Below are 13,782 nucleotides of genomic sequence, written 5' to 3'. Positions count from 1 at the left end.
GCAAATAGCAGAGGCCCACAGGCCTGGAACCCACTAGGAATGAGACTGGGTTCTTCTTTAAGAAAAGTGTGAGAGCTGGATGTGACTGGGTGCTGGAAGGACAGGTGGTCCTTCACTCGCCCACTGGTGCTGGCTCTTGGTAGACCAGGGCCCAGCTCTGCTAAGGTGACTTCTGTGGCCATGTTACTTGCTGCCTAGCTCACGTGTGCGTGCTCGGATGAAACAGTTCGGCGGCCTGATCCGCACCCAGGGGCTCTCCTGCGCGGCAGCTCACCAGGCTCTGGTGGCTCCAGGCGGAGCGTTTGCTGCCTCTGTGGTAAGGTGGTTGGTGAGACTCTGCGCCACAGGCCCCGGGCCCTATAAAGCCTTTGCGCTGTAGTCTCTCCTCCTCTCCCCCCCCCCCCCCCCCCCCCCCCCGCCCCGCCGCCCCGTCTCCACTCTTCTTCCTACATCACCCCTCCATCCTTCTCCGGTTCTCCTTTCTGGTCTCCTTCCCTCCTTTCTCACTGATGTTTCTTTCCTCCTCTCCTGTCTGACTTTACTAAATGGATTATAAAGAGAAACAAAGGGAGAGTTGTAATTTCCATTGCGTTTACACAATACAGTTTTATAGTTTATTAGTAACAACCCCACAGCTTCAGCAAAATAAATATTCGCTAGCAAAACCCAACTAAAATTGGTGTGAGATGTTTTAAAATTTTGTGTGAATGTTAACCTTTTTTTTTTCCTAGGGCTCAGTGGCCCTTGGTAGGATTCCAACAACAGGACAGCGTTTGTCCGTTTGACGTGGACAACACAAAAATAGGGTATAGAGCTCTTGCTTTATTCCCTGCTGTGGGTTCCTCAAGCTAGGAAGCAGCAAGCCCTGGACTGTCCCTAAGAATGGCTCCAGTATGTGCACAGCGGGGCGTTCCTGGGGCAAGGGGTTTGAAGGAAGTTGACTCACAAACACAGCACAGTCCTTGCTTCCGAACGCCCATCAGCATGATGTGGCAGAAGTTGCAGTAGGTGGGCTTCTTGAAGTGCTTCATGGTCCAGGCATGCCTCCCGTCCCCCTTGGAGCCCTGCAGGGATACGAGGGAAGGAGATGCTGAGCGGGCAGCCCCGTGCTAACAGACCCCAGGGGGCATCTCCTGGAGGTTTCTCTTTTTTCTAAAAAGACTCTTCTCATATATGGAAGACAAGATAGTCATTTATTTCACTGTTTTAGGGTTTCTTTTAAAAGAAGCGCAAATCAAAACAAAGTCCTTTGCTTCTAGAATTAGCAAATATGAAAAATCAGGGATATCTGAGTGGGAATGTATGTATGGGGATAAAATAAGACCTCTCCTATGTGGCTGGCAGAAGGGCAAGTCAGAAACTCCTTATCTATCTTCTATCTATCCATCCATCTGTCCATCATCATCCTTTAAATGTTTATAACTTTTGACTTAAAAATTCTCCCTCTTGGGTCTATCCTAAAGAAATAATTTTTTTAGTATATGTGCTGCTGAAGTGAGCACAAGAAATAATTTTTTTTGATTTATTTATTTGAGAGAGAGAGAGCATGAGCAGGGGTCGGGGGCAGAGGGAGAGGCAGAAGGAGAGGGAGAAGCAGACTCTTGAGCACAGAGCCCGATATGGGGCTTGATCCCAGGACCCTGAGATCATGACCTGAGCCGAAATCAAGAGCTGGCTGCTTAACCGACTGAGCTCCCCCAGGAGACCCCCTCCCCCACAAAGAAATTTTTGGATGTCAGATGAACATTTTTGTGCTCTGCCGGATGTTTAATCCAGCACTGTTTAAACTAATGAAAAATTGGAAATATCCTGAAGTCGCAATATTATCCAAAGTTTAGTTGTGGTACATCCATATCATTTATTGTTAACTGACCATCAAAAAGATACTTTTAAGAAGATTATCTAATGGCATGGGAATGTGCTCATGATACAATGCTAAGTGAAAACGGTAGCATGCAAATTTGATGATATATTATAATCTCAGTTTCACAGAAGATCTTGGATGGGAAGAAATGTCACTAAACTGTTAACAGAGGTTAGCTACTGTTAGCAGTACCACAGATGTATTTTAATCTCTAATTTTTCCTCTCTTCGGTGTTTTCCAAATTTTCTACAGTGAGCATGTACCGGTTTTGTAATCAGGAAAAAGTCATTTAGTAAAAACAATATACTTCTCTCAACTTTCTGTACACTGATAAAATAGTAAAGAGACAGAGATAGAGAGAGGTTTAAACCACTTCCTCCTGACTTGACCCAAAAGCCAATTCATCCTTATCCACGAGTTGAGCCAAGCCTCACACAACCACCTATGAGAGGGGGTCCACTCTCATATGGCTGGAGGAGGGAGACAGAGACTATTTCTTCAACATTACCCCCAAGGTCTCCCCCAAATGCCAAACCAGCCTCGTAGTAGACTGTAATTTACATCGGCAAAGTGGCAAACAAAAGCAAATGTGAACGTAGTTTGTATTAATCGGAAGGTTTATGCATTTATTTTTAAATATGCACTAAATTGTAAGTTTTTACATTTAATATTCAAGATTCTAAAGAAAGCATCCCTCAGTGTCTTAAAAATCACATTGCTAAGTGTGATTAGATCTTCCAGCTTCTAGCTTGGGAGCACAGCCTCCCTGGAGGCTGTGGCTTCAGGAACACGTCTCCATGTATGTTGTCCCTGAACTTTTCCCTTGGGCTCCATCAAAAGATTAATATCTTTGGGCCCGTCTTAAGTGCAGTAAGAACTACTGTAATAAGGTGGGGAGGACTGACAGGTACACAGAGTCAGTGTGCTGGACTCACACCCAGTTCCTACTTCTGGGCACCTCTGGTTTGGGCCGGTCACAGCAGCCAGATCCATTCTTGTGCCCAGATTGTGCTCCTTATGGTCTCTAGAGAGGCCCATCTGCTTTTCCAAATGCTGGTCTCCTCCAGGGGGAGGGCTAAGCATTTTCTTTCTCACCACCTCAAAACCCTGCTTCTTTCAAGGTCTGAGTTTTACAGAATAATAGTCTTTTTATCTAATGGTTTCCACTTTAGTAAACAGATTTACTAATTGATTAAATGGTTCATGAAAAGATTGATTCATCCACTCATTTGATAAACATCCAGAGGATTTCTGTAAGAATTAAATGAAATAATGTAAGTCAAGCTCCTAATCCAGTGCTTAACACATTGTGAATTAAAACTTTTATTAAGTTTCTCTCCATGTTAGATACTAGGGAACACAAAATAAGTAGAGTGTTTTCTTACGTGTAAGGAGGTAGATTTATACCTATACCAGAAATGAAGAAAGAGGGCCCTGGAGAAGTTATATAAACCGTCCAAGACTATAAAATAACAAGCGACTGATTTCATAATTGGGGGTCTTGCTGGCCTGAATCCATGCTCCTTTCATCCCTCTCCCCTACCTATATATTCTAGGGTTTTCCTTTATGGACAGAAGGGAAGTTACAGCACTCTTCAGCACTGCTTCTTCGCATAGCCTGAAGGGCTGTCATTTTACCCTAAAATCCCTTTATTAACTAAATCAGCTGACTTTCCTTTTCTCAGATACTATTTTCTCAGATACTATTTTCACAGATACGGGGGTTAGAAGCAAAAGGACCCAGATGAAGGCGAAAGTAGTATTTCTGCTTGGGTTATAGCGCCATCATGTGGCCCTTTCATTTCCACACATCGGAGTCTGCAGGGTGTAGGCGTCACCTCCCACGTGCCAGCCAGGTACCAGGGAGGCAGACTGTTTCTCCTATGCATCTGTGCCATTCAGAGATCTCCAGACTTTTTAGTGGCCACATGTGGGTTTTGAAAAAGCTAAAGGGGCAATGTGATTTTTAAGACACTAAGGGATGCTTTCTTTAGAATCTTGAATATTAAATGTAAAAACTTACAATTTGGTGCATATTTAAAAACAAATGCATAAAACTTAAAAACTACATTCACATTTGCTTTTGCTTGCCACTTTACTGATGTAAATTATGCTCTTCTACAAGGTTGGTTTGGCATTTGGGGAAGACATTGGGGGTAATGTTGAAGAAATAGTCTCTGTCTCCCTCCTCCAGCCATATGATAGTGGATCCCCTCCATGCAAAGAGTTGCATGACGCCTTGGACTTAGCAAGTCCAAAACAGAACTGAAAATAGAAATTGCTTCCTTGTGGTTAAAATGTCTCATCTCCATTCCCATGTTTCAGAGAAAAAATCAGGAATGATGGAACTTCCACTTTGATTCAAGTACTGATAGCAGAAACTATGCCTTCCTTATCTGAGCACGCCATGTCCTAGCTCATGTGGGTTCTTACACATGGTAGGTTCTTGGTAAGGAATCACTGAATGAGGCGTGTGCTCTTCTGGAACATGGAGGTTGGCCTCTGGTACTAACTGGGTGTGTCCTGGGGCAAGTTCCTTTACTTCTCTGGCCCTCCGTTTGTAAAATGAAGAGACCAGTGCGTGGATCACCAAGATCTTTTCCAGCTCTGACTTTCTGGGTCTTAAGGAATAAGAAGGCAGGAGTTGTGTAGCTCCTGGTTCCTTGATTTCTACTTAGCAATTGGGAAGAACTGGACATGCTGAGATGATTGCAGGATTCTTTGTTCTTGAGTGTCGGGAATGGAGGCTCAGCTTCTGAATTGCAGAACGGTCAGATGGAGACATTATGGGTGATGGCAGCCAGCTAGGGCTAACCCAGCTGAACTTCCTCTCTATGGCATTTCAGTTATCTCAAAGGGGTGTTGTCCACAACCTGTGTAACTGTCCTGGTAAATGCTTAATGTCACAATTTAGTGACATTAAGCATTTACCACCATCTAGTTCTTATCTTTCCTGCCTTGTGTATGGAAGTTATTTCCCTTGCAAGATAAGCAGACTAGGTCAGATGCAGACATATATTACCATGGATTTCACATTAAGCCTCTGTATGTATCCCCTACTCTGATCAAACTGGGAGGTTTCTCTAATACACCCTGAACTTTCTTTCATTTAGGACTTTGACCAAGCTTTTCTCCCAGCCATAAACTTTCTCTTCTGTCATCTTCCAATAGCCAGATCATACCCATCCTTGAGAACCAGATCCAACATCCTCTAAGGACCCGACCTTTACACTCAAGAACGAGATATCAGACTCCCACACGTACTTTGAACCAGGCCAAATGACCTCCAAGGCTTCTTCCCACTTTCTTGCTCCTCAGTGTGGGAGGTTTAGAAAGCATGGGATCTTTGGAGTCAAGTGCAAATAAATTCTGGCTCTTCAGGGCCAGAATTTCAGTTTTCCATCTATATAAATTGGGGAAAAATAAGTATCTTATCTGGTTGTTTTGATGGTTAAATAAGATAGTATCTGAACAACCTCCAACTTGCGACAGATCGGTATCTTTCCTTCCCTTCCTTCTTTCGTCAACACTCTTAGTGTATTTTTACCTAATCTGTTGAAAAGATGGGATTCTTCCTTGACTTCCCTCTCTCCCACCTGGTTGAGTCTAAGCTTCTGGTAGGGGAATATTGTATTTGTGTCCCCTTGCTGTGCTCAGAACAGTATCTTTATTTTAGTAAATGTCCTCAGTCAAATGAATGAATATATGCCAGGCACTAACAGGTGGAAAGAGAGGACTTTGAGGCTGGCCTAGAGCCTATGATGTGCCCATTGGGGAAGTTGGGACAGAAGCCAAGGCCATATATAGATGTTAATTTCCACATGGAACCTGATGCTTCTGAAAGACAAGAGCTCTCTGAGCTCAGGCTTGCTGACTTACAGAGTCGTCCATGCCCAGCAGGACCAGCAGTGGGATGGTGGTCATCCCTCCATGGACCCATTCCTCTAGAGACACAAAGCCGTCCCGGTCATAGTCCATCCCCTGCAACATCTCCTTCAGTATCTGCAGAACCCAGAGAGCAACAATTGTCCACTTTCATCCTGCACTTCCCTGCCTCCCTCTGTCCCCTTCTTTCTCTTTTGCTGTGTTATCTGTTTTGTGTTTTACCCCTTTGTCCTCTGATTTACAGCGGGCAGAGCAGTGAGGGAGCAAACAGGGGTGAGGAGGCCAGTCCATGCCCTGCCCTGCCCTGACTATGTGGACTTGGGCAAGCCACCCCCACTCTCTGGGTTCGGCTTTGCTTACCTATGAAATGAAAATAATATTGCTATGTGTGTAGCAATGTAGTGAGGGTAAGAGAAAAAGTATATAAAATGTCTCATCTAATACCTGACTCATAGGAACCCCCAAATGTAATTATTATTATCCGGTGACTGAGAAAATCTTTAAAATTCTTTCTATCTCTAAATTCCTTGAACCCCTGCTATAAAAATTTAGCTCTGGTGGAAAGGTTAGGGAGCATTACTAGGTATTATTATTATTTGAATTAGGTCTTTAATTTTTCCTATCAGAGAAGGCGGAAGTCAAGGTATAGGACCCCAGAGGAGCTGCCTATGAGAGGGTGAGTCTGGGAGAGCATGCACGGTAAACATTTGTATCCTGAGTGTCCTGCTTTCATCTTGGAAGCTCACTTGGACGTCTCCCCTTGTTTCTGGAAACTTACAGGCCTCAGCTCCGTGGGATCCCACTTCAGATACTGGGCAATGTGAAGCATCTGGTTGACAATACGGTCCATCTCCTAGAAAACATCAAGGGATGATGAGGGAGAACCACTGAAGATGTGTTTTCGAGAGCAAGACTCAAAACCAAACCCTGTGGGAAGATGGGCAGGGCAGAGCGTGAGAAGCAGCAGTGTAACATACTGGTATTTCATAAGGAGCTCATCATTTGTCTCTGCTCTTTATTTCAGCCCTGACTACAAAGCTCTATGGAGAGTAGATGCTCACAAGAAACACAGAACATGGATAAGCCAGAGGTATGCAGAAAGCTCACTGAACACTGACCTCTTCTTGGACCCCCCTGGACTCACCTTCCTTCCTCAATTCTGCACTTTGACTCAGCATAGAAGGAACCCGTTTTCTTCTTTGTGATTCTTGCTTCCTAAATGCTTATAAACCAAAGCAGCTCTCTCCTCCCTTTTTTATTCCTCCTCATTCCCACAGCTTTAGCAGCTTGGGATCCATCTATATCCCTTAGGGGTCAGTTACAGGTGGATGTAGGGCCACTGCATTGGTCCTAGCTCATGTCCTAGCTCTATAACTTAGATTCGTTTGGGCATCTGAGCCCAGGACTCTGTGAACAGGAAATTTATAAAAGCTACATTTGCCTGGTGAGTGAGGCTTTTGTTTAGTACCAAGGTCAGGCTTTATTTAAAACCTCACAGAATTGTTGGATGCAAATGCATCAGTGCACCAAGAGTCACTCAGAAACACGCTGGACTGAGGAAGCATTTATTTGTATCTCTCGGGCATCATCGAAGATGTTCATAGTAAGATTGATCTGGGGAGACACGTTGGTGAACTGAAGCAACGTTCAAAAGTGTTACCTCCACCAGGTAGAATGCTGGATCAAAATAAGCAAGCTAAAACCCAGGAGGGATTTAAAAAATTGTATTTTATTTAAATTTTAAAAAATTCATTGCAAAACCACAGATGAGACTATAAATAGGAGGTAAGGTAGTGGGCTAAACAGTGGGGACAGGGCTCAGCAGAATTTCCAACAAAAAAGAGCTTGGTGGATCAAGCTGAGTCCCAGATTCATTGATTAAAACAATGTAATTCGGGAGCTGAGAATCAGCCTCAGTCTTCGTCTGTGTGAATGGGTGGGCATTTTCAGGAAGCAGAGGAAGATTTTAGGAAGACCTGTTCCCTCAACGTCTACCCTGGTCAGGCCACATGTGGATACTTAAAGAGTCATGGAGGAATGGGTTCAGTTCTGCGCCATATTTTAAAAATGGCATTGACAAACTAGAGCTTGGTCAGAGTGGTTATTTAAGCCTGCCTTGTGAGAAACAGTGTGGAAATTGGGGGAATTTGAGCTTAGAGAAGGTCTTGGGATAGATGTGACAGTACCTTCTAAATCTTAAAGGCCTATTGTATAGGATCGGTTTTCCACTGGTCAGCTGTCCTGGTCACCTACACGAGGCAGAAGTAAGATGAGGGATGTAGGGAAGGCTGGCCTATTATGGTCTCACTGCTAGGTTGGGGGAGGGAGAGGGGAAAACAGAATCCTGTTTTGTGCTGAGAATTTCTCTGGCAGACTAGAGGTGCCTTTTGTGTGGGAAGGAAGCCCTCTCTATCAGTCTCCCCAGTGGTGGAATGGCTGTCTTAAGGTAGAGGGTAAACTCTCCATTCCTGCAAGTGTTCACATAGAGCCTGGACATCCATCTGCCAGAGATCCTCTGTGGAAAATTGAATCAGATATCTCTATTGGGACTCACTTCTGTCTACTGGTGTTGTCTTCTAAACAGATCTGAAATTTAACCACTTCTTACCATCTGCAATGCTTCTACCTTGGTACACGTTACCATGATTTCTTCTCTTGTTTATTCCAATAGCCTCCTAACTGGTATCCCTGCCTGAGTCCCTATGGTCTAGTCTCAACATAGCAGCTAGAATGACCTGGTTAAACTGAAGTCCTGTCACCCCTTCGCTCAAAACCTCCAATGGTTCTCCATTCCTCAAGAGTAAAAGACAAACTCTTCCAATCACCTCTACATCCTGCTATGTTCTGTGAACTCTCCCCACAACCACCCCTGGTCATTATTTCTCTGATATCATCTCCTATTACTTCTTACTTTGACCTCCTCACTACTCTGTTCCATCATTCCCCCTCATTAATCTGCTAACATTCCAAGCACCCCTAAGGACCCTTGCACTTGTGCTTGCCTCTGCCTGGAAGGTGCCTCCTCTGGATATCCCCATGACTCACTCCCTCACTTCCTTCCAGTCCCTGTTCACATGTCCCCTGAGGGAGACCTTCCTTAGCTCCTCTATCTACACCTGCAGCTCCCCTGAGCACTTCCCTTCCTTCCTTTATTTTTCTTCCAGCACGCACCTCTCTCTGACACATATCTTGCTATGCTTTGTAGGGCGTGTGCTTGCACTAGCATGAGAGCTTCATGAGGGCACGGATTTGTGTCTGTCGGCTTCACTGACATAGCCCCAGGGCTTGAAGTAGTGCTTGACGTGCGGCAGACCCTCAATAAACATGTGTTGATCAAATGCTTGAAAGTCTGTGATTCTCTGGTTGTTCTCTGGCATGATGCAACCCACAGCATTGTCATGAGGCAATAGGGATCCCTGAAAGGAGCCCTGGGGTTTAGAGGACGTTGGTCTAGTGGACTTGTTTCCTTCTTTCCCCCATGGGTCTGGTGTGACTCCGTCCCATGCCCCTCAACCTCACAGCCTTTCTGTTAAGGAGCCCCATCTCTGCCATTGCCAGTGATGAGTGCGGGGCCTGTCTGATTCTGTTTGCCTTCTCCCCTCCCTGCCTTCTTCCTTTTCCATACCCCCTTTTACTCCATGATCCCTGTCCTATCCCTGCCTATTCCTGAGGGAGAGGGGGCGGGAGGGGGGGTGTCTCAGGCTTTCCCAGGTACAATGGGATGGGACCATGTGCTCAGAGCAGAAAGAACCAGACTCGTTGAGCTAGTGCCCTGGGTATGAGAGGAAGACTGGGAAGTTAAACTAGATAAGATACTAAAGCATCTCCCCTTCTGAAATTGTGTGATCCTGGGCTTCTGGAATGAAAAGGTCAGGTGGAGTTCACTCTCTCCCAGGCTGGCCCTATTGGAAGTAGCAGTGGGGGGTTCTACCATGATTTCTGCAGCCCATATTGAGACACTGCTATTTCTAAAAAGATGGAACTGGGAGTTTTTAGACTCTTCCTCCACCTGCTCCCCTATCCCTCAGATTTTCTTAGTTTCAGGAGGGACGTTTGGAACGAGAGCTTACCGCTTGATCCAGGAGACCGTTCTCATCCGAATCATAGAGACGAAACATGACTGCAAGAGACACAGAGGTGTGGCTTGAGGTGTCCTCCGGGCACCAGGCATGGGCTGTGGCTTTGATGCTGCCGGTCTTTAGCTCAGTTCTGTCACTGGGACGAAGGTCCCTGCAGCCAGCTCACCCACCCTCCAAGGTGCAGAGTCTGACTTCTCACACAGAGGGTGGAAAAAGGGAGGAGAACCCAGCCGTCTGGCTTCTGGACCTGTCTAAGCAATAACTCTGTGGCTGATGAGATCCAGGTCATGGTATGGTTCCTGGTAGAGCATGCACACCTTGAAACATGCCCTAGTGGATTTAGGCAGACTCACATCTTGGCCTTGGCCTACCACCTCCAAGGCATCAAACAAGTCATTTAACTTCATTGGACCATGTTTATCTGCAAGATGGAGATTACAGCGGTTTCTTTCTCCTAGGTTTTTTTTTTTTTTTTAATGAGGATTAATACGTAAAGTATAGGACAATTTTTTCTCTGTAATAATTTTAATTGTTCTATATAAGAGATATAAATAAGCATACAATGTACTACAAGATATAAATAAAATAAATATATTAATACCTTTAAAATGTTCATAAAAGAAACATGCCAAGTAAGACTACATACATGGTAAATATTTTTGCTGGCCTTTTAAATACTTAGAAAGGTTTTAGGAGAAGATTTTGACAACCTTGTTCTCTTTAAAAAAGATTTCCAGGGAAGTTTAAATTGATGTGTTCTTTCTCTTAACATCCCCATAGCAAGCAAAGAAGTTCAACATCATTTCATTAACCTCAGGATTTAATGCCAGCTATGATCACTGTAAAAATCGATATTGTCACATCTAAATGTTTTTGGCCTCATTAAAGATTTCAGAAAGATTGAGCTTATATGATACAGACTTCTATTTATGTGCCCTACTCCTTAGTCACATGGTGCTTGGAATGGAGAAAGCACTCAACAAATGTTATTTATTGTTACTTTCTTTCATTAACGAACATTTATATGTGGCATTTAATAAGTACGATGCACTGTCCTATGCACTTTATCATTCCTACTTATGGAATCCTCAACAAGGCTATGAAGTAGTTACCATTATAGAAGCTATTGTATTTGTTTTTCTAAAATGTCAACATGCTATCCTTGATGAACATGGATGCAAAAATTCTCACCAAAATACTAGCCAATAGGATCCAACAGTACATTAAAAGGATTATTCACCACGACCAAGTGGGATTTATCCCTGGGCTGCAAGGTTGGTTCAACATCTGCAAATCAATCAATGTGATACAATACATTAATAAAAGAAAGAACAAGAACCATATGATCCTCTCAATAGATGCAGAAAAGCATTTGACAAAGTACAGCATCCGTTCTTGATCAAAACTCTTCAGAGTATAGGGATAGAGGGCACATACCTCAATATCATAAAAGCCATCTATGAAAAACCCACAGCAAATATCATTCTCAATGGGGAAAAACTGAGAGCTTTCCCCCTAAGGTCAGGAACACGGCAGGGATGTCCACTATCACCACTGCTTTTCTTTTTTTTTTTTTTTTTTTTTAAAGATTTTATTTATTTATCTGAGAGACAGAATGGGAGACAGAGAGCATGAGAGGGGGAGGATCAGAGGGAGAAGCAGACACCCCGCTGAGCAGGGAGCCCGATGCGGGACTCGATCCCGGGACTCCAGGATCATGACCTGAGCCGAAGGCAGCCGCCCAACCAACTGAGCCACCCAGGCGCCCCACCACTGCTTTTCAACATAGTATTAGAAGTCCTAGCCACAGCAGTCAGACAACAAAAAGAAATAAAAGGCATCCAAATTGGCAAAGAAGAAGTCAAACTCTCACTCTTTGCAGATGATATTGATACTTTATGTGGAAAACCCAAAAGACTTCACCCCAAAACTGCTAGAACTCATACAGGAATTCAGTAAAGTGGCAGGATATAAAATCAATGCACAGAAATCCATGGCATTCCTATACACCAATAACAAGACAGAAGAAAGAGAAATTAAGGAGTCGATCCCATTTACAATTGTACCCAAAACCGTAAGATACCTAGGAATAAATCTAACCAAAGAGACAAAGAATTTGTACTCAGAAAACTATAAAACACTCATGAAAGAAATTGAGGAAGACACAGAGAAATGGAAAAATGTTCCATGCTCATGGATTGGAAGAACAAATATTGTGAAGATGTCAATGGTACCTAGAGCAATCTACACATTCAATGCAATCCCTATCAACAAACTGAGGGCTGCTGGAGTGGTGGGGGGTGGGAGGGATGGGGTGGCTGGGTGATAGACATTGGGGAGGGTATGTGTTATGGTAAGTGCTGTGAATTGTGCAAGACTGTTGAATCACAGATCTGTACCTCTGAAACTGATAATGCAATATATATCTTAAAAAAAAAAAAAAGAAGAAGATAGCAGGAGGGGAAGAATGAAGGGGGGGAAATTGGAGGGGGAGATGAACCATGAGAGACAATGGACTCTGAAAAACAAACTGAGGGTTCTAGAGGGGAGAGGGTGGGAGGATGGGTTAGCCTGGTGATGGGTATTAAAGAGGGCACGTTTTGCATGGAGCACTGGGTGTTATACACAAACAATGAATCATGGAACTACATCAAAAACTAATGATGTAATGTATAGTGATTAACATAACAATAAAAAATTAAAAAAAAACAGGAAAAAAAATACCACCAAGTTTTTTCAAAGAAATGGAGCAAATAATCCTAAAATTTGTATGGAACCAGAAAAGACCCCGAATAGCCAGAGGAATGTTGACAAAGAAAAGCAAAGCTGGTGGCATCACAATTCCAGACTTCAAGCTCTATTACAAAGCTATCATCATCAAGACAGTATGGTACTGGCACAAAAACAGACACATATATCAATGGAACAGAATAGAGAGCCCAGAAATGGACCCTCAACTCTATGGTCAACTAATCTTCGACAAAGCAGGAAAGAATGTCCAATGGAAAAAAGACAGTCTCTTCAACAAATGGTGTTGGGAAAACTGGACAGCCATATGCAGAAGAATGAAACTGGACCATTTCCTTACACCACACACAAAAATAGACTCAAAATGGTTGAAAGATCTCAATGTGAGACAGGAGTCCATCAAAATCCTAAAGGAGAACACAGGCAGCAACCTCTTTGACCTCAGCCACAGCAACTTCTTCCTAGAAACATTGCCAAAGGCAAGGGAAGCAAGGGCAAAAATGAACTATTGGGACTTCATCAAGATAAAAAGCTTTTGCACAGCAAAAGAAACAGTCAACAAAACCAAAAGATAACCGACAGAATGGGAGAAGATATTTGCAAATGACATATCAGATAAAGGGCTAGTATCCAAAATCTATAAAGAACTTATTAAACTCAACAGCCAAAGAACAAATGATCCAATCAAGAAATGGGCAGAAGACACGAACAGACATTTTTCCAAAGAAGACATCCAAATGGCCAACAGACACATGAAAAAGTGCTCAACATCGCTCAGCATCAGGGAAATCCAAATCAAAACCTCAATGAGATACCACCTCACACCAGTCAGAATGGCTAAAATTAACAAGTCAGGAAACGACAGATGTTGGCAGGATGCAGAGAAAGGGGAACCCTCCTACACTGTTGGTGGGAATGCAAGCTAGTGCAGCTACTCTGGAAAAGAGTATGGAGGTTCCTCAAAAGGTTGAAAATAGAGTTACCATACGACCCAGCAACTGCACTACTGGGTATTTACCCCAAAGATACAAATGTAGGGATCCAAAGGGGTATGTGCAACCCGATGTTTATAGCAGCAATGTCCACAATAGCCAAACTGTGGAAAGAGCCAAGATGTCCATCGACAGATGAATGGATAAAGAAGATGTGGTGTATATATACAATGGAATATTATGCAGCCATCAAAAGGAATGAAATCTTGCCATT

The 13,782-nt window shown here is 43.6% G+C and overlaps 1 protein-coding gene across 5 annotated transcripts in view; it reads right to left on the bottom strand.

The window, feature by feature from the left end:
- DGKG (diacylglycerol kinase gamma) overlaps positions 1-13,782 on the bottom strand; it is a 205,413-nt gene that overhangs the window by 123,723 nt on the left and 67,908 nt on the right. For all 5 annotated transcript variants that reach the window (XM_032406961.1, XM_032406959.1, XM_032406960.1 and 2 more), the window contains 4 exons: positions 9,820-9,869; positions 6,528-6,602; positions 5,744-5,866; positions 947-1,064 (listed from right to left, as the gene is read on the bottom strand). In XM_032406961.1, the coding sequence (XP_032262852.1) occupies positions 947-1,064; positions 5,744-5,866; positions 6,528-6,602; positions 9,820-9,869 (366 nt within the window). The remainder of the gene's footprint in view (positions 1-946; positions 1,065-5,743; positions 5,867-6,527; positions 6,603-9,819; positions 9,870-13,782) is intronic.

The sequence above is a fragment of the Phoca vitulina genome, unplaced genomic scaffold (assembly GCF_004348235.1).
Source record: "Phoca vitulina isolate PV1807 unplaced genomic scaffold, GSC_HSeal_1.0 scaffold8, whole genome shotgun sequence".
Classification (NCBI taxonomy): domain Eukaryota; kingdom Metazoa; phylum Chordata; class Mammalia; order Carnivora; family Phocidae; genus Phoca; species Phoca vitulina.
Note: the sequence above shows the minus strand (reverse complement) of the source record. Positions and strands in the feature narration are given on the sequence as shown.